Here is a 26561-nt window from a genome sequence, read left to right on the forward strand (position 1 = left end):
TGTATCATCCAGAACACAGTACAATGTCCGGTAATTACCACCCAAGTTATAGTTTGAACATAAGGAGTGGCACAAAGGTATTTGAGACATAATTCTTAAGACAGATGGTAAATTTTTAAAAGTTATTTTTCGTACAAAGACCTCTGTAGGATGACATTACTTTGTCCTCTCCTCCCTTGCCATGGTGTTTCCCGGAGTTTAGGCTTACCCCAGTCTCACCCATCAAGGTGTTCCTGAATCTCTCCCATCCCTTTGTTTAGCTGTAATCACTTCTCTATGCTCTCTTCCCCAAAAACAGCTAATCAGCTTCTTCCCCTAATCTGACTCTGCTAATTTGTAAGGTCAGACCTTCCTAGGATACTGAACTTATTTTGTTAGTTAATATTACCTTTCTCCTTTCCTTATGCCTTTTGATTAATTTACTTTAAAGCAATGTCCTTTTTGTATAGACACAAGAAGATAATATTATGCTTTTGTAACTTGGGACTTAATTGGCTTTGAATATTATTCATTCCCGGGCATCTGCTTTCTCCACTTAAGCCTCAGTTGCCTCATTTTCTAGCACCCCAAAATCAGGGTCCCGACGAGGGACGGGATGGATCCAGGGCAAGCGGTGAGTTATGTGCTACCCTGGCATCAAGATGGGCCTGGCCAAGGTGCCTAATTCTTAATTCATTTGTCTATGATCAAGTTAAGAGCTTGATCATAGACAAATGCTGTCATGATCCAAAAGTAATGATGAGACTAGGACCCTGCTAGGGATAGGAAAGACTGACCTGGACTGAGCTCTGTAGTCTGAGACCGAGATGGCTCCAGGAGAGCAATTCTATAAGCTTTAATGCATTTCTTATTGTGTACATACAAAATGACTAATATTATGAATGCTTATATGTTTGCTGGATGAGGAGAGGAGAAACACACTCATGGGACTCTGCCCTTGGGTGGATCCTCCTGCTGAAAGAGAATCAGTCCTAGGAGAAGCATCCCCTTAGGGAAAGAAACCTTACCCCTATTGATTGTGACCACACCTATGTGTACGCCACAACTCGCTCATGCTGGGGGGATTGAACTAGGCTGTAAGAGTGGGTTGGGGGCCCAAATCCACAGACCCAGAGAGAAATCCAGAACCGGGAGAGAAGCAGAGAGAGAGAATGAAATAAACTGATCGAGCAACCAGTTTGGCCTTCTTCCTTCCACCGCCTGCCCTTGACCAACAGCCACACACAGCAGTTCCAGAGCACCGAACGTGGGCGGTGAGACAGAGCTGCCCGGAGAACCCGCGAGTGCACTCGCCCGTTGGCGTGCTTTAGTTTTTTACAGACCTCTGCTTCATTCAAGGAAGCAATACCTATAGAGAATCAAGAAAGAAAGAAAGAAAGAAAGGAAGAAAGAAAGAAAGAAAGAAAGAAAGAAAGAAAGAAAGAAAGAAAGAAAGAAAGAAAGAAAGAAAGAAAGAAAGAAAGAAAGAAAGAAAGAAAGAAAGAAGGAAAGAGAGAGAAAGAGAAAGAGGGAAAGAAAGAAAGAAAGAGAGAGAAAGAGAGAAAGAAAGAGGGAAAGAAAGAAAGAGAGAAAGAGAGAGAAAGAAAGATAGAGAGAAAGAGGGAAAGAAAGAAAGAGAGAAAGAAAGAGGGAAAGAAAGAAAGAGAGAAAGAGAGAGAAAAAGAGGAAGAAAGAGAGAGAAAGAAAGAGAAAGAGAAAGAAAGAAAGAATGAAAGAAAGGAAGGAAGGAAGGAAGAAAGAAAGAAAGAAAGAAAGAAAGAAAGAAAGAAAGAAAGAAAGAAAGAAAGAAAGAAAGAAAGAAAGAAAGAAAGAAAGAAAGAAAGAAAGAAAGAAAGAAAGAAAAAGAAAGGAAGGAGAGAGAAGAAAAAGGGAAAGAAACTAGCAGGCCCCAAATGGAGTCATTCATGCCAAGATCCACGAGGACTTAATATCTAATCTAATTACAGCAGTTTAAATATGCTTTAAATAGAGATTTAATCGAACCAATCAGGAGGGAGTTTTGTGGTGTGCAGTAGGAGGTGACCTGCTTGGTAAGACTCTCCACTCCTGCCTTTTCCTAGCAGAATGGGACTTTCACTGAAGTAATCTTTTTTCCCTTTGGCTAATGACTTTGTCCCATACTAGTTCTAACTAGAAAATCTTTTCATTTTGTACAAAAATTTTTGTACAACTTTTTGTGCAACAATTTTCTACTTAATGGATGGAATTCATGAATCATTTAATAAAATGAATTAGATCTTTGAAATTAACTAGCTTGAATTTTTTTTTAATTGTAGCAGTGTCTGTAGCACTGTCATCCCTTGTTCATCGATTTGCTCGACCGGGCACCAGTAACTTCTCCATTGTGAGACTTGTTGTTACTATTTTTGGCATATCGAATACACCATGGGTACCTTGCCAGGCTCTGCCGTGTGGGCAGGATACTCTCGGTAGCTTGCTGGGCTTTGGGCGATCACTAATTCTTCTGGGTTCTACAGACAGATATACTTAGAGCTAAGTCCTTATATGTATAAGTTTCAAATCCCCTCACTGAGATGGATCAATGTGCATAAGTCTGTGAGTGACAAAATTAATTTTATTATTTTGTATTGAATCACTGTGAGATACACAATTACAAAGTTGTTCATAATTCAGTTTTATTCATACAATGTTCCAGCACCCACACCTTCAACAGTGTCTAATGTCCCCAGTTTCTTCTCAGCCCTTAGTTCCAGAACACATAAAACTAATGCTGGTAGTCAGCATTCCTAGTATTTTCCTGTGGTTGTTCTCTGTTTCCTGTGGTTATGTCCTCTTTGCTGGACACACAGGCAATGCCAGTTAATGAACTGTCACTTGGATCTGGGTGGCAGGAACAGATGTCACTTCATTTCCCATTTATTCAGTCAAAGAGTGCCTTGGGGAAATGACTTGCAATGTAAATCAGCTACTCACAATCAAAGGGGCCCTGCTTAACCTCTTATAAACCTCCTGAGTCACCTAGGTTAGAGACTAATGAATATGGAAATAAGTCTTACTGACTGGCTCTCTTCATTCTGGAACTGCCCCCAGGAGAGGGAAGTAGTTAGAAATATTAGTGCAATCTCTAAATGAATTTATAAACAAATCTTTTATCTTCCTGTCCATTTATCAGGGTCATAGATAAATGGTTTTGTGGACTTCTGCACGGTGCCAATAGCGTTTATTTGCATATCTATGGGTTTATAATTGCAGGCTCTTTTAGCATGTAATTAGCACACTCTGGTCCTTGGTGATCTCTTTTTCCTCAGAACTGCATTAGTACTTGCTATTTGTTCTGCTTCCTTGGCATTTTCAACTGCAAATGCACAAAACTGCTCTATTACAGAGAGTTTCTTCATCTCCACTATTTCAAAGAAAATTACCTGGGCTGGAATTGCCCCTACCATTTGCCCTGATTGACTTCAACTGAATTTAGTTCCCTCCCAAGCCAAAGCTGTTGTTACTGGATTGGGCCCCAGATTTTGTAGCCCCATGAGCTGAAGCCTACATAGGGCTACAAAAGCAAAATAAGCAAAAAAGAGGATACTCCAAAATGTTTCTTTTTCCCCTAAAGAATATAAAATGTGAATGAAGGGGCAGGGAAAAGAATGACCATCTGGAAATATAACAGAAAGATCCAAGCATATGTGTGTGGGGTGGCAGTACAGGTTGTAGTTATATCAGCTAATTATAAAACCCCAGATCAAAGTTCTATCACGTTTTGTGACTAAACATCAAGAAGTTTATTGAAACTAGAATAATTGTTTCAGTTCATTTTAAAGTGAATATTAGGACCCATGTTATTGAATTTCCTTTGGGATTCCCAACATGAAAAATAATTCTATTAAAAAATTAACTACTGCCTTCCATCCAATTCCTTCATAAGAGTTTAAGTTATATCTCATGATAGCAATAAAAAAAAGTGATATGCTATGGGACTGGGTAGATAGGACACTGGGCAGGGCACTTGCCTCGCACATGGCTATCCCCAGTTCTATCTATGGCATCCTATATGGTCCCCTGAGGCCTCCAGGAGTGATCCCTGAACACAGAGATAGGAGATAGGAGTAACCTCTGAGCACTGCCAATTGTGGCTCCCCAAACAAACAAAGCTACTTTTTAAATTTGTATATTTGTATTCTACCTCTCAGATTAACTGAACTAGATTATGCCATTCACAAGACAAAATCTAGTATTTCAGACCAATGCCAAATAGATCCAGTTTTAATTTTTTAATATTTTGTTTATTTTTAATTCATTAGATTATTTGCTGATTCTTGGGCCACACCCAGTAGTGTTCGGGGTTTATTGCTGGCAGTATTCAGGCTACAGAATCAGGGTTAGCCAATGTGCAAGGCAATTGCCTTAACACCTGAATAACGTCTGCCCCCTTGCATTTTCCTTATAATGGCTACCTTTAATTTAATTTGATGTTTTAAACTATTGCATGAAATATTATTTTATTTATTATTTAATTTTGGTGGGGTGGAGTGGTAGCACAGTGGGCATTTGCCTTGAACATGGAATACCTGGGTTGGATTCCTCCATCCCTCTCGGAGAGCCCGGCAAGCTACCGAGAGTATTCAATATGCCTAAAACAGTAACAACAAGTCTCACAATGGGGACATTACTGGTGCCCACTCGAGCAAATCGATGAGCAATGGGATGACAGTGATACAATGCTTCATTTTGGTGTCTTCTTAAATTTTGTAACTGATATAAGTACCTTGCTTGCATCACTCTAGTCTTAGCTCTATACAAGTAAACAAAAAATGCTTAACCGTATGAGGACAGGAGAGCAGAAATACTCATGACATTTGTGAAATACTTGTTAAAGGACAAATCACTAACTTAGAGATAAAATTTAGAGTGATCAACATTGCATTGCATTATCTATCAAGAGAGTGTTTTCAAAGCTGTCAGTCCTCGTGTGTGGGTCTCATCTCATTGCATAGGTCATATTTATACTTGCATAGCGCTTTTATTTTCTAGATTATTATTTTTTGTTTCCAGAGGAGGAGGATGAAATCTTATTTATCTTTATTTCCCACAGTTCTCCAGAGGGGAAGGAAGTATAAATGAAACACTGTCATAAACTAGGAATAGAGATGTGAAAGAAAAATGTAATCAGTAATTTTTTTGTTGTTCTTTTACTGAGCTAGAAAGTCTAAAATGGCAACAGGATTTCTTTAATATATCTGAGATGACTTTGAACATAATGTCTCTGTCATACAAAATGCTAGGGATAAATCTATGAACGTTTTAGATTCTCCAACACTTATCCTGTTCTGTGTTCTTGAGCATTTGAAATAAGAAGAGATCATCTAGCCCAATACCTACATTAGTAGGACACTGAAGCATTTTACAGCAATGAGGATAGTTGGGATGCTGAAGGTATATATGCTCAAGCTTCTTAGTGTATGTGTTCTGTAACTTGAAAGAAAAAAAGTATTTGTTTATTTTAAATTTTTCTTAAAACACTGCAATTGACAAAGATATTGATATCAGAGTTCAGACATATAGGGTTGTAAACTGATCTCACCACAGGTTTCAACTTCTCTCTACCATGTTTGGCTTTAATCTTGAAAGGACACCTCAAGTTCCTCTTTGGAAATACAGCTTCCTTAGGTCAAGGATTTAAAGTAAGTATGAAAGTTTGAATTCTATGTCTAGGCCAATATGTCTTAGGTTCAGAGTTTGAGAAATTTCTTTCTTTTGCTTTTTGGGTCACACTCAGTGATGCTCAGGGGTTATTCCTAGCTCAGAACTCAGGAATCATTCCTGGCAGTGCTCGAGGGACCATATGTGATGCTGGGAATTGAACCCAGGTTGGCCACATGCAAGGCAAACACCCTACCTGCTGTCCTATTGCTCTGGCCCCAGAAAATTTATATATAACTTGAGAATAAAAAAGAATACAGGTTATGAACTATGAGGAACAATATGCATATTTGCTGCCTTAATTACAAAAAGTTAAGGACAAAACTAATTGGTAATTGATCAGAAAGAGGTTAGGTACTTGGCGAAAATTCTATTAAAATTTTAAAGTATGATATAAGGAAATCTATGGAATAAATAGCACAGTGGGTAGGGTGTTTGCTTTGCACACAGATGACTCGGGTTCGATTCCTCCGCCCCTCTTGGAGAGCCCAGCAAACTACCAAGAGTATCTCACCCGCACGGCAGAGCCTGGCAAGCTACCCATGGCATATGAGATATGCCAAAAACACATAAAACATCTCACAATGGAGATGTTATTGATGCCCGCTTGAGCAAATTAATGAGCAACAGGATGACAGTGATACAGTGATACAATGAAATTACTCTAGGTGACTTAATGAATACATTCATTTCTTGGTTCTAAACACCATCAGACTATCAGATTGAATTCATCTGGATTTCCAAGAGATCCTTAGGGTAAACACCTATTTGTACCATTTTCACTTAACTTTCACAAATTAGAGACTCTTCATTTTAGTGCTATTTAAATGCTTTTTTGGGGGTAGGGGTGGAGCAATAGTACCACAGGGAGGGTGCTGTCGTTGAACATAGTCTAACTGATTTTAATCATTAGTACCCAATATGGTTCCCTGAGCTCCAGATGTTGTCCCCCAACTTAAAATAAATAGAATATTTATTATTGTATGCAGCAATATTATAAACTGTACACATATACAAACTAAATTGCCATGAGATAACATGTTGAATGTAAAACACTGATCCATTCTTGAATCTGGCACTTCAAAGGCCACTGTGGGTGACATTTTATCATGACTTAAAAAAAGTTGTTTTAGCCAAATTTATAATACTGTTGGTGATAGTTTTATGCACACAAAGTACAAGCATCACTGCCTCTACCAAAGTGCTTATTTCCCTAGATTTTCAGGCCCTTCCCTCGATTTCCCCACCCCGCATCTCCCTCCCAGGGAAAGCTCAGTTTGTTTGCCAATTCTTAGTCTCCGTTGTCTTTGGACATTGTTATTCTTTTTTTATTTCTTTTGTATGGGAGGAAGGGGCACTGGCATAGTCATAAGTGCTCAGGGATCACTCTTGGCAGGTTGGCAGGAATATATGTGGTGCTAGGGTTGAATTCAGTCCCACAAGCAGGCAAGAACCCACTCATTGTACTATTTTTCTCTCCTATTATTCTATTATTCCTTTCTTATATTACTTTTTAAATTTTTTTTTAATTTTATTGAATCACCATAAGATAGTTACAAGCTTTCATGTTTGGGTTACAATCTCATAATGATCAAACACTCATCCATCCCTCCACCAGTGCACATTCCCCACCAATAATATCCCGGGTATACCCCCCTTTCCCACCCTCCCCCTGCCTCTATGGCAGACAATATTCCCCATACTCTCTCTCTACTTTTGGGCATTATAGCTTGCAACACAGACACTGAGAGGTCACCATGTTTGGTCTATTATCTACTTTCAGCATGCATCTCCCATCCCAACTGGTTCCTCCAGCCATCATTTTCTTAGTGATCCCTTCTCTATTCCATCTGCCTTCTCCCCTCTGCTCATGAAGCAGTCTTCCAACTATGGGGCAATCCCCCTGGCCTTGTATCTACTGACCTTGGATGTCGGCCTCATGTGACGTTATTTTATACTCCACAAAGGAGTTCAGTCCCTCTATGTCTGCCCCTCTCTTTCTGAATCATTTCACTTAGCATGATACACTCCATGTCTATCCATTTATAAGCAAATTTCATGACTTCATCTCTCCTAACAGCTGCATTGTATTCCACTGTGTAGATGTACCAAAGTTTCTTTAACCAGTCATCTGTTTGAGGGCACTTGGGTTGTTTCCATATTTTGGCTATAGTGAACAGTGCTGCTATGAATATATAGGTACAGATGTCATTTCTACTGTGCTTTTTTGCATCCTTGGGATATATTCCCAGAAGTGGTATTGTGGGGTCATATGGAAGCTCAATTTCTAGTTTTTGAAGGACTGTCCATATTGTTTTTCAGAAAGATTCCCTTCTTATATTTCTAAATATCCCATGTATAGTCTTCTCTTATTTCTTAACTACACTGAATTTCAGCATTCTATCATGTAAAGTAAGGTTTATGATATCAGATTAAATGTGGCTATGACAAGCAGAAAGAACACAATGAAAGGACCTAGCACAGGCATTTTCAGACACCCTCTTTCACAAAGAACAGGGTATGCAGCTTCTGAGAATTCTGTTCCCAGACAGGTATTCACACATTAGCATTTTAGGGAAATGTGGATTTTAAGAAAATTGAACAAAGAAACTGAAAATTGGTGATAATATAACAAACTAGTACTACTTAATTATATTCTCTGACTATTCAATACTGCTCCTGATATTGAAAGGTAAATTGATTCTCTAATTTTCATTTGTTTGTTTTTTGGTAACACCTGGTGGTGTTCAGAGCTTACTCCTAGCTCTGTGCTAAGGGATTACTCCTGGCGAGGCTTGGGATGTCATATAGAATGTCAAAGATTGAATCCCAGCCAGATGCATGCAGAGCAAATGCCCTATTGCCCACTGTAATAAAGCCCTATTGCACTCTCCCTTACTCTCTATCTTAGCCTGTACACAATTCAATTACTTCTGAAATTTATCTCTAATTTGCATCCCTAACTTCTAAATGACCAGTCTTTTCTTCTATTGCTTAGAACTATGTTGTCATCAAGTTATTGAGTTTCAAGCTGATCCTTAATTAATAATAGTCTACAGATCATAAACTCTAAATATTTACTTAAAACATAAATTAGGATTAACTCACCATTTTTTCTACATAAGCATCACTGTCAGTTGTATTTTACTATGTTATTTTAGAAGAGAAATGGTACAGTAAGAAGTATGCTAGATTAAGTCTGAATTATTAAAGTGCTTTATTTTTTCAAAAGAATGTTTGGGTTTCAAAAAATCGGATCATCTCATAACAGGGAATTATAAATGTTTCATGGAGTGCTTTCTTGGAATAAGTAGTTGGAAGTTGATGACCTCAATAAAGGTGACACTGTCTGCACTGTAGCACTGTTGCCCCATTGTTTATGGATTTGCTCGAGTTATGTCTCCATTGTGAGAGTTGTTGTTATTGTTTTGGCATCTCAAATATGCCATGGGTAGCTTGCAAGATTCTGTCATGAAGGCAAGATACTCTCGATAGCTTGCCAGGTTCTCCGAGAAAGACGGAGGAATCAAACCCGGGTTGGCCTTGTGCAAGGCAAACGCCCTACCCACTGTGCTGTGCTGTAACTCCAGTTCTAATAAACTTACAGGTAAATTTCCAAAGGTGATATGGACCTAGATATTGAAAAAAATGTTTAAATTACATTCATGTTTTGGGGAAACTTCAAAAATATAAATACTATTTAAGATACATGAGATGAATATTTATTACCAGACCCAAGACCACTGACATGTGAACTTAAATCATTTGAGAGAAAGACTATGTCTTATTATTGAATTTAAGCTCATTTATTTTTTAGAGAAAGGGAAGAGGGATGGGACCAAACCAACCAATATTCAAGGGCTATTCCTGGCTCTATGCTCAGTATTGACCCCTGGCTGTACTCAGAAGACTGTGTGTGTTGTCAGGATGGAGCCAGGAGTGCTATGGGCAACACTATATATATTCTCTGGTCCAAACATTTCTTTTAACTTAACTCATACAATAAAATATAAATCTACCACTGTCCAAAAAAATCTACTACCCCACTTCATATTTATAGAAATTTAGCATCTTTTGACAAGAAATTTTAAACATAAAATAAGTGCACTGGTGAAGAGACTGGTGTTGGAATGTTGCATGCCTGAAATCTATAACGTAAATGGGAGACACCACATTCAAAAGCTGAAAGGCTACTCACTCCATAAAAATTTAAAACCCTTAAGCAACAACACATTTGTGGAACATATGCTTATCCCATTTGTCAACATTTTAAAGACTCTCAAAATTCAGTTTTTTAAAAATAGACATCAGCTTTTGATAGTAAAAGACTGAAGATCTCCTTTCTTCTCCTCCCTATACTTTGGGACCAAGGGTGATCTAGGCAACCCCTCTTTAAACCATTTCCTTTCCTGATCCAGTTACTCTAAATACCGCATATAAATGATAGCATCCTTCTTTTTCTGGATTACTTTATTTAAGATGATAATAATAATATGAAAAAGAGTGAATGACTATTTGCTCCTTCATTAAGGAAGAAATAACCATATCATATACACACACAGATATTTTTAACCTCACGAGGAATAAAAACAGTGCAAATCAAATGACACATCACATTTGGTATTTAAAAAAGTTTCAAAATTGATAAAGCACAATTTTTTTGTTGTATAATGAGATAGATATTCAAATGGCTTCTGCTATAAAGTATAAATTCCCCTACAACATTTTAAGAAATATGCACAGGACTAGGAACATTTCAAGAAAGCAATTTAAAACTATGCTTCAGGAGTTTTAAAAATAACCCTGCCCCTTTGGTTCCGCAATTCTACTCTTATTGCACAATCCTAAAGGAAAAATTTTTAAATATGATAAAGTGTCAATAGAAAGTCATTATAGTTTACTATAAGATCAAAACAGAATGAAAGTTAATCAAAATGTCTAATAGAAATGCAAAGCTATATAGATTTATACATGTGGTGGTTTATGTAGCTATTAGAGATAGTATTTATTAAAATGTTGAATGAATAAAATTTCTAAATATTGAATAAAGTGAATTATAAAATTTTATATGGTGACTTGAGAATGTGAAGGTGTGAAAGCACCCATTTTGTTTACCATTTGGGATAAAGATTAAAAGAAGAGATAGTAAACTAGAAAGTGGATATTGAGAGCAACAAAAGGGCACCTTCCAGAAAATTGTAATAAATACTATGACACAAAATTAAAAGAAATAGGAAGCCTATCTAAATGAATTTCCCTGAGGATTAAGAGACAAGCTTGGAAAGCAAGCAAGTCTTGAAGATAATTTTAATATCTACCGATGATAGGAAGACACGGAAATACCTCTCTGTCCACTGAATGCAATTAAAGTAGCTTGATCATATTGGTTATGCATTTCATTTGTACATCTAGTCATTCGTTTCACAAATATTTCCTAAAACTTGCTCTGACAGCCTCATAGTGAGATCTTAGGTATGTAGGAATGCAAAAGATATTCCCTCTCTTCCAAAAAAATGAGATAGAGAAAAAGAAAGAGAGAGTGGGAGAAGAAAGGTGGATGCCATAGAGGCAGACTGGGGTAGGGGGTGGCTTGAAGGGGTAGGAGGGAAACTGGAGACACTGGTGCTGGAAATTATACTGGTAGAGGGATGGGTGTTGGAATGTTGTATGACTGAAACACAATCATGAAGAATTTTGTAATGCTCTTTCTCACAGTGATTTAAAAAATAAATTAAAATAAAAATAAATGTACAGTGGGCATTTGCAAAGGCAAATGTATTTGTATCCCCACCCTTTATGATTCTTATATAACTAAGCTGTAAGGGATAAGAAAGGATGGCATCTCTTGACTTGTAAGAGGTAGACTAGGCTCTGGGATGGAAAGTTTTTGAAGATGCTGAGAAAAGAACAGAATGGGACAGAAGAATAGAACAGAAGAATAGAATAACAGGACAGAAGAACAACAGAACAGGACAAAACAGAACAGAAAGACAAGACTTTGGAATGAGATCCTAAGGAGAACGCGAGGATTAGACCAAAATAGATGTTGGAGATGTAGACTAGATGCTGAAGACTAGGTGTTGAGGACTAGAAGGTCAATGATGAGACGTTGAAGACGAAGAGGAGAACTGAGACTTTGGAGACTTTGAGGTCTGTGAGGAGACTAGGATGATGGAAGTCTGATGACTGGGACTATGGCCAAAATGACCACTATGACTGTGTTTTAAAGGGAGAGATCAGACCACTCCGGGAGGAGAGAGAAATAAACCCACTGCTGACCAGTCCTGGGGCCTGGTTCCTGTTTCTCCCGTTCCTCCGACCACCCACCACATACTCAGCCAGGGGAGGGGGCTCTCGGCCACTGAATATCCTATGTTCTACCTATGCACGGGCCCATCACAACCCTGTTCCTTCCTCTCCTTTTTTCTTTTAATTGAAACTTACAAATATCCATCAGAGTAGGGCTTAATATCCAGGATATACAAGACACTGGTAGAACTTTACAAGAAAATAACCTCCAACCCCATTGAAAAATGGGGAGAAGAAATGAACAGAAATTCTTCGAAGAAGAAATTCAAATGCCAAAAGGCACATTAAAAATGCTCTACCACTAATCATCAGGGAGATGCAAATCAAAACAATAATGATCTTACACCACAGAAACTAACACACATCAAAAAGATCAAGAACAACTGATGCTGGTGCAGATGCAGGGAAAAAGGGACTCATTCACTGTTGGTGGGAATGCTGACTGGTCCAGCCTTTTTGGAAAACAATATGGTAATTTCTTCAAAAACTAAAAATTGAGCTTTTATATGACCCAGCAATACCACTTCTGGGAATATATCCCGGAGATGCAAAAAAGTACAGTAAATGACATCTGCACCTATGTGTTCATTGCAGCAGTGTTTATAATAGCCAGAATCTGGAAAAAAAAAAAAAGCAACCCTGAGTGCCCGAGAACAGATGGCTGGTTAAAGAAACTTTGGTATATCTACACAATGAAATACTATGCTGCTGTTAGAAAAGATGAAATCATGAAATTTGCATATATGTGGATGGACATGGAGCATATCATGCTAAGTGAAATGAGTCAGAAAGAGATGGAAAGATATAGAATGACTTGTACTCATTTGCAGAATATAAAGTAACATAATAGGAGATTAACGCCTAAGGACAGTAGAGATAAGGGCCAGGAGGATTGCTCTACAGTTTGGAAGCTGGCCTTACGTGCTGGGGGAAAAGGCAGCTGGGATGGAGAAGGGACCACTACATAAATGATGGTTGGAGGGATCGCTCAAGATGAGAGATGTATGCTTAAAGTAGACTATGAACCAAACATGATGACCTCTTAGTACCTGTATTGCAAACCATAACACCCAAAAGGAGAGAGACAAAAAAGAGGGAATGTTCCTGTCACAGAGGCAGGGGGTGGGTAAAGGTGGGGGTGGCGGGAGGGATACTTGGAACATTGGTGGTAAAGAATGGGCACTGGGGAGGGATGGGTGCTTAATTATTGTATGACTGAAATGTAATCATGAAAGTTTGTAAGTCTGTAACTGTACCTCACGGTGATACAAAAAACAAAAGTATAAGATTCTCAGTTAAGCTTGGGTTTTGGATAAACAATTAATGCTGTTTAATGTAGCATATAATGTTTATATTAAAATATTTATATTAAAAGATGGTTCATGGGACCAGAGAGATAGTACGGGAGTCAAGATGATGGTCATGGATGTAGCTGACTCCAGTGTGACTCAGAGATGTGCATGTTCTGAGCGCTGCGAGGAGTGATCCCTGAACACAGAACCTGGTGTAAGCCTTGAGCACTGCCAGGTATGTTCCCCTAACCAAATAAATAAATCAATTAAAGAATGATCCATTGTTTATAACTTTACGTTTGGTGTGGAAATTCAAAATTAACTAGCAACTGTTTTACTAATTACTAGTCAGTTGGTCCCTTTGCATTGCAAACCTCCTTAAAGCTGCCAGTATTCTAACTTGCAACATATACATTTCCAGTTTTTTATAATTAATTTGTGTACACTTATTCATTCAAGTCAACATGCATACTTAATGTATTTTTTGTTTCTTAACCTCAACACTATAGCTATTCCTGCTTCCAAAATTTATATTATACCCAACTAAGACCTAAGCACCCAGATATGTAACAGTTAAAGGTAAAACTGGTGTGTTTTTTGCTATTGGTTTATTATTTATTTTAATTTCATGGAGTGTCTACATTTTCCCAGTCAGTAAAAGAGCCTTTTTAGACTCAGTACTGGTGGTATAAACTATTGCACGTAAGGCAATCTCACGCTCAGGAGTTATTCCAACAAAATTGAATACAATAAGTCTACACAACCACTACTACAAAATTTATAAAAGCAAAACACCAGAAAAGACATGAGCTCATCAGCATTGGGAACACGATCAGACATGAAACACATTAGTATGAAAACAGATTCAGTGAAATGGGAAGGCATGAACAGCATTTTCAAGAAAGCAGCTTCCAAGACCTCAAATGCAGTCATATTTAGTTTTTAAATAATAAAAATAAATTTTAAAACTTAAAATATGATCCAAACTTTATGTAACAGATAATAACACAAAATGAGAAGGAAAGAATTTAGAAGCTGAGGTGCCAGGGAATTTGTGGAATATCTTTTCTTAGAACTGTACTTAAAGTCCTTAATTATCTCAATATTATAGATTTTGTAAATGGATTTGAAGTGACATTAAAATTGTTCTTCATATATTAAAAATGTAAAAAAATCATCATAAATATGTATCATATATATCATATATATCATGCCTATCTAGTGAGAGTTTTCTCTGTATGCCTGTGTATATAAAAGGAAAAACCCAGTGAGATATTAATGGTATTTTGTTTTGTTTTGGGTCCCCACCTAGTGGCGCTTAGGACTTACTCCAGTTTTGTGGTCAGGGATCACTACTGATGGGGCATGGGTTACCAAATGGGGTGCCAGGGATTAAACTCAGATTGGTTATATGCAAGACAAGTACCTTACCCACTGTACTATAACGTACGCTCCAAAAGCATTAATTGTTGGGGCTGGACTGAGCTACCAGGATGAGCCTAGTGGTTTGGATGAGGTTGAACATATTCTGTTGGCTGCCTTAGTAAATAATTTCTTAAATTATACCGAAATTGTCAGTCTTCCTTTTCTCACAGATCCCTGGTTCTGCTTAAGCCTGTTAGTTGTCAGTATGCAGATCCTGGGTACTAAGCCTGTTTGTTGTCAGTATGCAGATCCTAGGTACTAAGCCTGTTTGTTGTATGTATGCAGATCCTAGATTGTTTGTTTTCCCTTATGCAGAAGTACTTTGCGTGATCTTCCCTAACTCCTTTGGTGACTGTATTGCACCCGTAAGAGTTTCTATGATCAATAAAAGGAGATTACGGAGCTCTCTACCTTTGTCTCAGAGTCAGAGAGAACCCAGACCCTTCATGACATACATTTCTTCTGCGTTCCTTGTCTCAGCACCTCCGACCACATGAACATTCATGCAACATAGTACATTCTATAAGTCTTAAAATCATAGGTAATTTTACTTTCTTAATCATATTTTTCTGCAATTTTAACTGCTTAAATTTTTCAGAGAACTACTAGTAATTTGTACTGAATCTCAAAACCTACATTTTTTTTTCAAAATATTAAGAAATAGAACATACATATTTACCCAAGGTACTGATTTATTTTTTACTAATGAGGGGTTTTATTCATATATTATACAAAGGCCTTAGCATTATCATTTAAGTACTAATGAAATACTACAAATAGTTGATTATGACTTAATAGTTTATTGTGACATAGTAAATTATTATGAACAGTTGATTAGGCACTATTATGTTAGAAAAATCTGCTATTGATATCTGCTATTGAAAGTTTTTGGAATCTCATATATTTTAATATGCAAGCATGTTTAGCTGTTAATAAAATTCCAGTTAAGTTTTAGATATTTTCAAGGAAAATATGTGCTAGCTAAAGTCTCTTTATAAAAATAATATTAAGGGCCAGGGAGATAGTACAGCAGGTAAGGTGCCTAGCAGCACAAGGCCAACCCAGGTTTGATCCCTGTTATCCTCAAGCACAGCCCAGAGTGATTCAGGAGCAGAGAGCCAGAAGTAAGTCCTGAACACCGCTGGGTGTGGTCCAAAGATAAATGTATGTATGTGTGGCTGCTGCAAGTGCTGCAATTCTACTAATGTGTTCACTCAAAACATAAAGGACTTTTTAAAGGACTGGTTTGAAGTGTGACAGTGCACAAACAATAGCCCCAACATGAAAACCTGTAGCAGGCTATGGACGTCAGAGACTGACAATGATCACAACTCAACATTATGGTTTTTAATGTTGTCCTTGCATTTATTCACATGACAATCAAGAGAAGTTATTAAATTGTCTCTACCTTGACAGTCTTCTCTAGAAAATGACCTAATAAAACTAAGTCATTAGGAGAGTTCTGGGATTAAAATGAGATACAATATAAAGAGACGTCACAAATCACTGCCAAATAGCAAGTGCTCAGCAAATTACTGTGTTCATGTACCAGATAATAAATAATCTAGGTGTTATGGAAGATAAAAATAAGCTAGATTTTTACCTCACACACCACTTTGTCTTAGAGAATGTGTGTATGTGAGTTTGTATATGTGTCAATGCATGCATGCACTTCATAAATTCACATTAAAACCTTTACTGTGATGTTAGGAAAATATATATTTTAAAATTTTGAATCATGAGCAATTGATAATCATCAGGAGAACTAAGAAAATTTGTCTGAAAGGATCATTGAACCCCGACCATAAAAAAAAGTGACCTTTATATGTAAAAATAAAGACAGAGATCGATGCAGGAAACAAGTGTGAAGGGTTCTGTAAGAGCAGGAAGGGGAGCAGAAGGCAATTATCTAGTTAAGTTGGTTAAAGAAGAGGCTGGGGGCGGGGGAAGAAAATACTAAAACTACTAAAATACTAAAATACTTGCATTTTCTCTAGAATTGTATACCATAAAATGCATACCTAATAAAGGAGTAAACAAAATAGTGTATTGCAGAATTTATTTATGTTTAGTGTTTTCAACTCACCATGTTTTTTCTCTCCCTACCTTTGAAGCAGCTAAGCAAACCTTTACATTTCCTTTACTTGCTGGGATTAATGACACATAAGAGAAGGAATACATTTTCCTGTATTTTCCTGAAACAATTTTTCTGAAAAAAAAATGTTTTTTTTTCTGAAAAATTTTTTTCAGAAAAACTGTTTCAGGTTTTAGTTCTTAAAACGTTTGAACTCTCATTGGGTTGATATTCATGGCGAATTTAAGAGGAGAATGTAAGCAAGATGGAGATTAAATGTAATTTTAGTTAAATAAATTAATGTGCATTTTCACAAAAGTGTATGTTTATAGAGTAAAATATATACCTTCTGTTTTTAAATTGCCATGATTTTGAGTAAAAGTTAAAATACAGCTGAACAAATTCTGTGTCCAACATCTGTTCCTCACCTATAATGTCATTTCTTTTTATGTTTTCATGAGTTCTACTGGTGAATTAAGCACCATCCTGTATTTTTACAAAATTTTATCAGAAAAATTACCTGTCCATATTTTGTTCCACTATGTTCTAAGCTAATAGTTTCAACCTGCTGTGCATCATGATCATATGTGCAGATGTTTGTTGTGTGTTAGTCACTATCTTCCAGTCCTGTCCCTAGATACCCAGAGTCCATACATCTAAGATGAGGTGTAGGATGCTGTTTGAACTGGTGGCCTATCAGAGTTTGGAAAGAAACTTTGATAACAGACATGTTCTATATGAGAGAGGTATGATTTAGTCCCATTTCTAAATTGCGGAATCTCTTATAGAACTAGAGAATACAAAAATTACACTGTCAAATGAAATAATATCTATCTGCTAGTATCTACTAACTTTTGCAAGCAGAACTTAATCAAAGATTTCTCTCTATGCTACAGAAGACAATGCATAGTCCTAGGGGAGTTCTATGTGCTTTAGCCAGAGAGATCATATGTTCACTGTGAATTTCAAACTCACTTGCATTTCCTCCTTAGTATCAGTGACTCCTCATAATTTTAAATACAAAATAACCTTTTTAGAACAATATACAGCATAAAACTCTTTAGATATGTATTGTTTATAGAAAGTAGTTATTATCTGTATTTATTATATTCTTTAATTAGGACCAATATATATCAATAATAATACAATGCAAAGAATATAAAAAAATTAGACTTGAAATTGACCTTTCAAGAAAGTGTGAATACAGTGCATGTCTAGGTTCTATTAGATTAGCTGAAAACATATATCCCCTCTGTTCACTTCCAAATCTCAATCCATCTTCCTCATCTGAATAACTTCCTCATCTGAATAACTACCATCACCAGGTGCCTGCGTAGAGGTCAAGATTTGTAATAATAGTAATGATAACAATACCAACAACTATGCTTAACCCAATTGCAGCTCATTTTATGCCAGGCTCTCTTCAAAGTGTTTTTACTAAAATTATTTTATTTAATCTTGAGACTAATTCATAGGACAGGAATAGATGGGGAAATAGATACAGATTACACAGCTCATCCAACATCAAATAGATAGTATGTCATGAACTCAGTTATTGTGACTCCCAAACTTATGCTTTTAGCCAAGATATTATCCTTCTTCTGGGTCTGGGAATTTGGATTTGTTACTTCTTTTCACTTTGTTGAGGGGAAATCATAAAATTTCTATCATCTTGTTCTCAATTGGTTGATTAGGTATAACAACATTTCTCTGCACATTTTTATAGTGTCATATGAACTAAATGAAAAACAGAAAAGTATTCATGCAGCCCTTGAGACTCAAGGATGCGCTTACACCATAATAAATTCAGAGCCAGGCCTCACATAATTGGCTTTGAAATCTCTGACTATCACATTTATTTCAGCTGTTTCATTCTGCCCTCATCCTCTGCCTCAAGATGGTAAATGAGTCTTTGGAAAAAAGATTAAGAAGAAAAAAAATATATCTGGTTCCAAAAGATTTGTTGACAGCATTTCCATTAGGACGCAGTCTATGTGAGAAAGGACTTGCAACCTTCTATTTCAAGGTCAATCTAATTTTTAAAAACACCTAAGGTGAGAGTTGGAGAGTCACTATTTAATGCATACCCACTAGCTACAGACACTCAGGAAGGCTGCTAATATCCTTCAGTGAGGACTTATTATGTTCATCAAGGCAACCATTTGGGGTCTGTGTTAATATGGAAATGACAGGTATTAACGATTGTTCCTCTGGCAATATTGGAGACCTACCTACTTCCTGGAAGAGCTGACTGCGTTTGTGAGCTGGTAGAAAGCGCTCCTGTGAGGAGGTGCTACACAATTCTAGGTTTTACCTTTATGGGCAAATCACAAGGCAGATCCTATGAACCTCAGAGCTACTAACACTATCCCTGTGGTGAAGCAGATCTGGAATTGATTATACTTCTCCCTTATACACAACCTCATGACCTTTACTTGTATGGTGAAGGTCACGGATGGCTGTGTTCAGCATTTCGCTCTGCTAATTGCTATAGCCCTGTGACCCAACAGATATTGCTCATGGCTGCCTTATATATAAACACATATTTGACATTTGCAGGAGGAAAGAAAGAACACCTTGATGTTTGTCCCCTACCTGTCCTTCCATAGCCGCTCCCTCCTGAGTAACGACAGCTCCATTCTGCTGTTGCTCAGACCACAGACCCTGGACTCAGCCTCCCTGTAGTTTGAAGACATTGCTCTATTAATCTGTGTTGCATCATTCCTGACAAGAAGTAGATTTCAGTATGTTTCCCCTTCATAATATCTGCAGGATTGGTTAAGACTCTTAGATAAACATGATTACAAGTTTTGATCAAATGTCAAAATTGTATGACCATCTGGTAGTCCAAACCTACTTTTTCTGGTGATAATATTATAATTTTTAAAAATGTCTTTTCACTTTCTGTGTTTTACCAAATGAGTTCTATTGCTGTGTCTTGTTGTTCAAGTTCATATTTTTCTTCTGCAATTTACATGACAACAATTTTTTAAGAATCTATATTTCATCATAATGCTTTAGTATTTTCCATTCTATCATCTTAATTACATTTGTTCCCATTGTTTTGGGTTGACCATATTTATAATAGTTTTGTCTTTTTTTCAAACCTCCTTGTCTTCTTGTTGCTAATTTTGTCATTCCTGCGCTGTTTCTGTTGTTTAAATTTTCCTTAGATTTGGAATCATATTTTCCTGTGAAAGTGCTGACTGGGAATAAACATCAAGATTTCACATGTTATCCATGTGATATCTATGTTATTTATGTGATAAGCTACAAGGCAGAGCCTGGCAAGCTACCCATGGTGTATTCAATATACCAAGACAGTAATGACAAGTCTCATGATGGAGACCTTACTGGTGCCTGCTCGAGCAAATTGATGAACAACAGGACAGCAGTGCTACAGTGCTCTATGTGATATCTATTATAAGGCAATCAAGTAGGCTACTGATTAGGCAGTAGGAAACTAGATGAAACACAACCCAGATAAAGGGGCAATATGAATTGTACAAAAAGGTTTCTATAATAAGAAAATTTAGAACCAACCTAAATATCTAATAGTAGGAAAATAGATAAATCATGACTTCTTTAAAAATATAGTTATGAAAGTTTTAAGGACATGGGAAAATACTTTTATTTTTATATATGTATATATAGTAAATTATCAAAAATCTCACTGTACTCTTTATCAGCTTCAAAATTTTTGTTATATTATAGCTTTTATATAAATACTTGTTACTTTTATAATTATGGAAAGTAAAATAATATAAAACTTTGGGAAATAACCTTTAAGGACAAGTATAAGACAATAAAAGGAGCAAGAAATGGATTTGAAGATAAGGGCAGAAAATTATATCTGGGGGAAAATGCATGGATGTAGAATTTTTAGGTTGCTTTAATATTTTATTGTTATTATTATTAAAACAATTATTTTCGACATCATGGTTTACAAAACTGTAACTGATAGGATTTTGTATATAAAACATTCTCCCCAAGAGTATCTGAGTCCCTTCACCATTGTCCCAGGTCCCCATTTTCTATTACTTTCTTCTTCCCTCCCCTGCATTAAGCTTCCAACAGAAGACCAGTGTCAGTTTTTGTTTATATGAATTTGTTTTTCTCCTATCATGCTCGTTTATGTCCCACATATAAAATAAATCATATGTCTCTCTCCTCCATTTAGACTAACTTCACAAAACACAATAACTAGATATAACTTACTTCATTATATAGGTAAATAAAATTAGAAAGTAAAGGTGAATAGTGAAATGCAACAGCTTAAAATATATGCTACCTACAGGGGCTGGAGCAATAGCACAGTGGGTAGGGCGTTTGCCTTGCACGCGGCCAACCCAGGTTCGGATCCCAGCATCCCATATGGTCCCCTGAGCACCGCCATGGGTAATTCCTGAGTGCAGAGCCAGGAGTAACCCCTGTGCATCGCTGGGTGTGACCAAAACAAACAAATAAAAAACAAAAATGTATGCTACCTACAATATATGTTTTTGGAAAGGTATAATTGTATTCTAGAATTTTCTTCTGTTTTATTGCCAATGATTAATATTGATGCCACCCTCTCTGGGCCAAAGAACTAGTATAGGGGTTAAGGCACACACCTTGCATAAAGCTGACCCTGGTTCCATCCTTGATACAAGATGCTTTACAGTGCATTGCCAGCTGCGCCTCTGAAGACACTAACCACCACTGGGTGGCTTGGGTGATCCCAGGCACCACCGAGGGCCGAAGGAGAACTGCATCTTTGGGTTCTCACACTGACCTAGAATCACTGGGAAGGGTCCTGAGCCTCCAGAACACCACCTGGGAGGCCAGCACCGCTTTTTACCCCGCAGAAAGAACAGCTCATGATGCAGGAAATAGCAGAAAGGCAGCGATTACAATGCTGCCAAGGAATCATTTTCAAAGTGGACACCTATATCATATTTGGAAAGTTCAGAATCAATTTGTGTGTATGTGTGTAAGAGAAAGAGAGAAAGAGAGAGAGAGAGAGAGAGAGAGAGAGAGAGAGAGAGAGAGAGAGAGAGAGAGAGAAGGACCAATCTTAAAGCCTCTCATAGGTGTCACAAATGCTGTGACTAAGCCATGCCCTCAGCCAGACAGGACCTCTCTGCTATTTAATTAATACGTGGATGTGAAACTAAGTTCCTAAAGGAGGAGACCATCTCTTGTCTTGGTAACAAAAGTTCCCTGGTTTGAACGCCATGCCATTCACCATTCAGATTAAACTGCATAGAGGTTGGTAAATAGATGCAAATTTGCAATGTAAGAGAAAGGGTTAATGATGCCTACAGTGATCCCTCAAAACTTCTCTACTCCCTACCCTTATTTATCTGTTTTAACTAGTCAAAAAAGGCACAGATGAATTCGTTTTATTAAAATGAAATGCTACATTGACTAGATAACTACCTATTTAAAAATTTTCACCTATAAAAATTATAGTGAGAAGTATACACTAAATGTCTATGAAATTCTTTTTCAAAATGTACAGTTTTGATTTTAAGCCATACCTAGTAGTGCTCAAGGCTTACTCCTGGCTCTGTACCCAGGCTTTGTACTCTGTACTTAGTGTGTTCCATATGGGTTGCAAGGCTCAAATCCAGGCCAGTTGTGTGCAGGGTAAACACTTTATCCACTGTACTATCTTTCTTGTCCCATTTCCATGGAATTCTTGGTCTAATGATGCATATTTATATATTTAAATTCACCTACAACATTTCAAGAAATATACACAGAACTAGGAAGTGGCCAAGGTGGGACCATAATGATGCAGCTCTTGTATCCATTCACACTACTCTATTGCCCCAAGTCTAGGCAATATTAACTGCCTGAGTAGGACTGACCCAGTTTTTCTTTACTATGCTTAGTTAAAGACATGGCAAAAAGATTGATTTACTCTATGTCATAACAAAGAACTTTTAATTCATCCAGATATGGTTTCATGACAAGAAGAGTTAAAAGATGATAAAGAATTTAGGACATGCTTCCACTTATTTTGATGGAGAGTGATATCTAATCTTTTGCAAGTCTATCCCTATTTAGAGTTCATAAATCTTCACCCATTATTAAAGGATTACTTCTGTAATGCAAATTCAGTAAATAAAAAGCTTGCATACTTTATCCTAGTGTTTTCCAAAGTTAGGTATTCATATGTATAGAGATGGTTTTATATCTAATGATTGGGTCTACCTAGAAAATCTGGTGCATCCATTTTACTTAAGATTCTGAATAAAAGTCAGTTGATTTTGCCATCAATCCAGGTTCATGCCCTAGCACCAAATATGGGTCCCTGAGCCCTTCCAGGGGTGTCCCCTGAACACAGAGCCGGGAATAAGCCCAGAACACTGCTGGGTATGGCACCAAAGCAAAACAAAAATAAGTTGATCTTCAACAAGGATATTTATACTTTAAAGCAAGCAAGGATATTTCTCAAACTTTTATATAAAAATTCTTATATTTCATGTTTAAACAGAAAATTTTATATTCTATGTCAGGTCCAAAGGAGAAGAAATTATTTTTGCCTGAACCTAGGGTATGTGGGTACAAAGACTTAAGAATCATGGTTTAACATTCAACCAGTTCTGATTTATAAAGCTAAACACCAAGAAGAAAAACAGTAGAAAGACAAACACTTAAGTTGCTTATTAAAAATAGCTCATAGATGATAAAAGGTCTAGAAACCATCTAATTCAACATCGCCTAACTACAGGGGGCCAGAGAAATAATACAGTGAGTAGGACACATGTCTTGCATGCAGCTGACCCAGATTCAATCTCCAGCACCGTATATGGTCCTCAAGCCCTTCTGAATTCATCTCTGATCCTTGAGCAGAGAGCCAGGAATAAACTCTGAGCATGTAGGGAATGGCCGTCTCAAAAATTGAAACAATAACAGCAACAAAAAGAAAATAGCCTGACTACAGGAGAGCCTGACAACAGTAAATATTATAGAATATTCTTGTTGAGTCTATTTCTAAAATATCATTCAGATTCCTTAACTGCTCTTCTTCTTTTCAGCTAACCCCCTTTCTGTATGTCTTAACCTCTCTCTTTATTTCTTAAGTGTCTCCTTTACTTCAAAAACCAGCCGAGAGATTATTCTTAGATATAAATCAAATAATTTCTCTTGGATAATATTTTTAACAGATTATTAAAGAGATTACTCTTTATTTTAAAAATAAGTACAAAAGATTATTCTTAGACACATATCAGAATTGTTATAGCCAATTCTTTATAATGGATTCTCAATGCACTTAAAATAAAAGCAACAGTGCATAATTTCCTACAATGTTCTAAGTCATCTAACTCCTGACATTTTTCACCAATTTTTCAGACATGTCTTTAGAATGATGCTAGACTTTTTTAGGGAAGGGTAGGGAAGAGAAAATAGAGGTATACAGCATTTTAGTTACAATATCCAGTAAGTAAGTGTTGTATAATTTGGCAACATGAAAGTAGAGGCAGAATTCAGTCAGACCAGTAAAATGAGAGTAAAACCAGTGAAAATCAAATTTAAATGTACAGTTCTCCTTGAAAATTACTTGTGATGACTAACAAACCTTTTTTTTTTTTTAGGTTATTGGGCTTATTCTTTGAGGAAATATTACACAAAACCAACCAGAGAAACATCTGGGGTATACTAAATTCAGGGATAGATAATTTCTATTACTGAAAAATATGCTTCATAGCAATAATTTAGGTTGCTGACTTTCATAACATTATCACATTAATCATTAAGAAAGTAAAACCCAGGGGCTGGAGTGATAGCACAGCGGGTAGGGCGTTTGCCTTGCACGCGGCCGACCCGGGTTCAAATCCCAGCATCCCATATGGTCCCCTGAGCACCGCCAGGGGTAATTCCTGAGTGCAGAGCCAGGAGTAACCCCTGTGCATCGCCAGGTGTGACCCAAAAAAAAGCAAAAAAAAAAAAAAAAAAAAGAAAGTAAAACCCATATTTTGAAATAGCAAGTATCCTTAATTTTTTTCCCCAGTTAATTTTCATGGATTTGTGTATGTTGAGCATATTTACTAAGAGGGTGAGGGTGTGTGATCTGTTCTTTTGGGTAACCAAAAATGTCTTGGCTCAGTGAAGGTAGAATCCACAGTTATGGGTAGAGTTTAGAGGGCCTAACCCACAGATGATCACTGATTGTATTTTGTTAACTTCTTACTCCAGTCCTCTCACCACTCTCCCTCTATTTAACTCCAGAAAAAAATGAACATAAACTTAAAGAAATAGAAAAAGCACTGGACTAAATGCTGAAAGACATAGATTTTGAACCTGATTCTGTTATTTACTTAAAAATAATTTACTTAAAAATTCTATTATTTACTTAAAAATTATGATACCTAAAAGGGTCATACACAATAATGGACCTTCATAGGTTTTTATCCTTAAAATGGAAGAAGGCTCTACTTATGGTTCTTCTAACTATGAAGGGCTGTAATTCATGAATCCCAAAATTGAAGATTAAATATCTACAGCCAACGCCACCAATGCCTCTGTTGTCGCATGTTCCGAGGAACAATTCTTCTCCAGTGTTGAAAATAGCGTGATGTGATTGATGTCTCCTCGTTTCGGTCAGACCAATGATGTACTTGATCTTCTGCACTTGCACCATCAGGTCCTTGATGGATGCTTCTGATGTCAGTGACCATGCGTTGAAAGTACAGACAATCATCTTAGTCTTTCTTCGTTTTGGCAGTCTAGTTCGTCCCCAAGATTTTTTCAGCCTCTCTTTGCTCATCTTTTTTAATGCTGCCATATTGGGGGCTCTTTCAGTGACAGGTGAATGAGGCCAATTGTTGTTACTGTTGTTGGCATATCAAATACGAGATGGGTAGCTTGCTAGGCTCTGCTGTGCGGGCTCAACACTCTCGGTAGCTTGCCGGGCTCTCCGAGAGGGACAAAGGCTTTTAGGGCGGCCTCTAATCGCCCTTAGAGGTGTTACCATGGTTCACACTAAATTTGAACCCTATCAAAAATGGTGTGGGAATAATAGGTATTAAGTGTTTTATGGTGTGTCGCGTGGCTGCGAAGCGGCCATGCGGTCCGGAGAGCAACCTGGAGGGTGGCAGAGTCTGGGTAGTGGATGTAGTTGGGATCACCCAGTGAGGTACTTATCTTGGGTAGGGTGGGGCGAACATGGCCAAAAGCATCAATTCATTCGAAGGCCTAACAACCTGAATTGGTTGATTACGCTTGAATAGATGTGGCTCACTTCCTGCAGTTTCTATCTTTGTCGTCTATGCACCAACTTCCAACTATGATGAAGAAGAAATTGAGAGGTTCTACATGGAACTGGAGAAGTTCTATAAAGAAGACCACACCTTAAACAAGATCATTGTTGGTGATTTTAATGCCAAGATAGGTCCAAGAAGGTCACCCGAAGAACTCCACATTGGGACACATGGCCTAGAATGGAACAATCAGGGTGAGACTATCTGAATCCATCATGTCAACCAAGACCATCCATGGTGACTCACAGTTCCAGAAGGCCAAATTTAAATGCTGGACATGGGAGTCTCCCGGTGGACAGTTCCACAATGAAATTGACCACATCATATTCAATTGAAGGTTTTGCCTGACCCATGTCGCTGTTGTTGCAAAATTCCAAACGGGATCGTGCCACTGTCTCCTTTGTGCAAAATTCTACTTCACACAGCAGGGAGAAAAGTCTGTGAAATTTAAGTCTAAGAAGACAACTCCCAGAATGACCACCAACTGGGAGCTCTTTGGCACTATTGCAACAACGTGGGAAGATGCCGTCCTTGACAACATCGACGAGG

At 37.3% G+C, this 26561-nt stretch overlaps 1 protein-coding gene across 24 annotated transcripts in view; it reads right to left on the bottom strand.

The window, feature by feature from the left end:
* Positions 1-26561, bottom strand: part of DLG2 (discs large MAGUK scaffold protein 2) — a 1649366-nt gene that overhangs the window by 507400 nt on the left and 1115405 nt on the right. For 12 of the 24 annotated variants that reach the window (XM_055122503.1, XM_055122502.1, XM_055122499.1 and 9 more), the window contains one exon: positions 19357-19440. The exons of the other annotated variants lie outside the window; for them this stretch is intronic. In XM_055122503.1, coding sequence (XP_054978478.1) covers positions 19357-19440 — 84 coding nt within the window. The remainder of the gene's footprint in view (positions 1-19356; positions 19441-26561) is intronic. 24 annotated transcript variants of the gene reach the window in all.

This window comes from Sorex araneus, chromosome X, assembly GCF_027595985.1.
Source record: "Sorex araneus isolate mSorAra2 chromosome X, mSorAra2.pri, whole genome shotgun sequence".
NCBI lineage: Eukaryota > Metazoa > Chordata > Mammalia > Eulipotyphla > Soricidae > Sorex > Sorex araneus.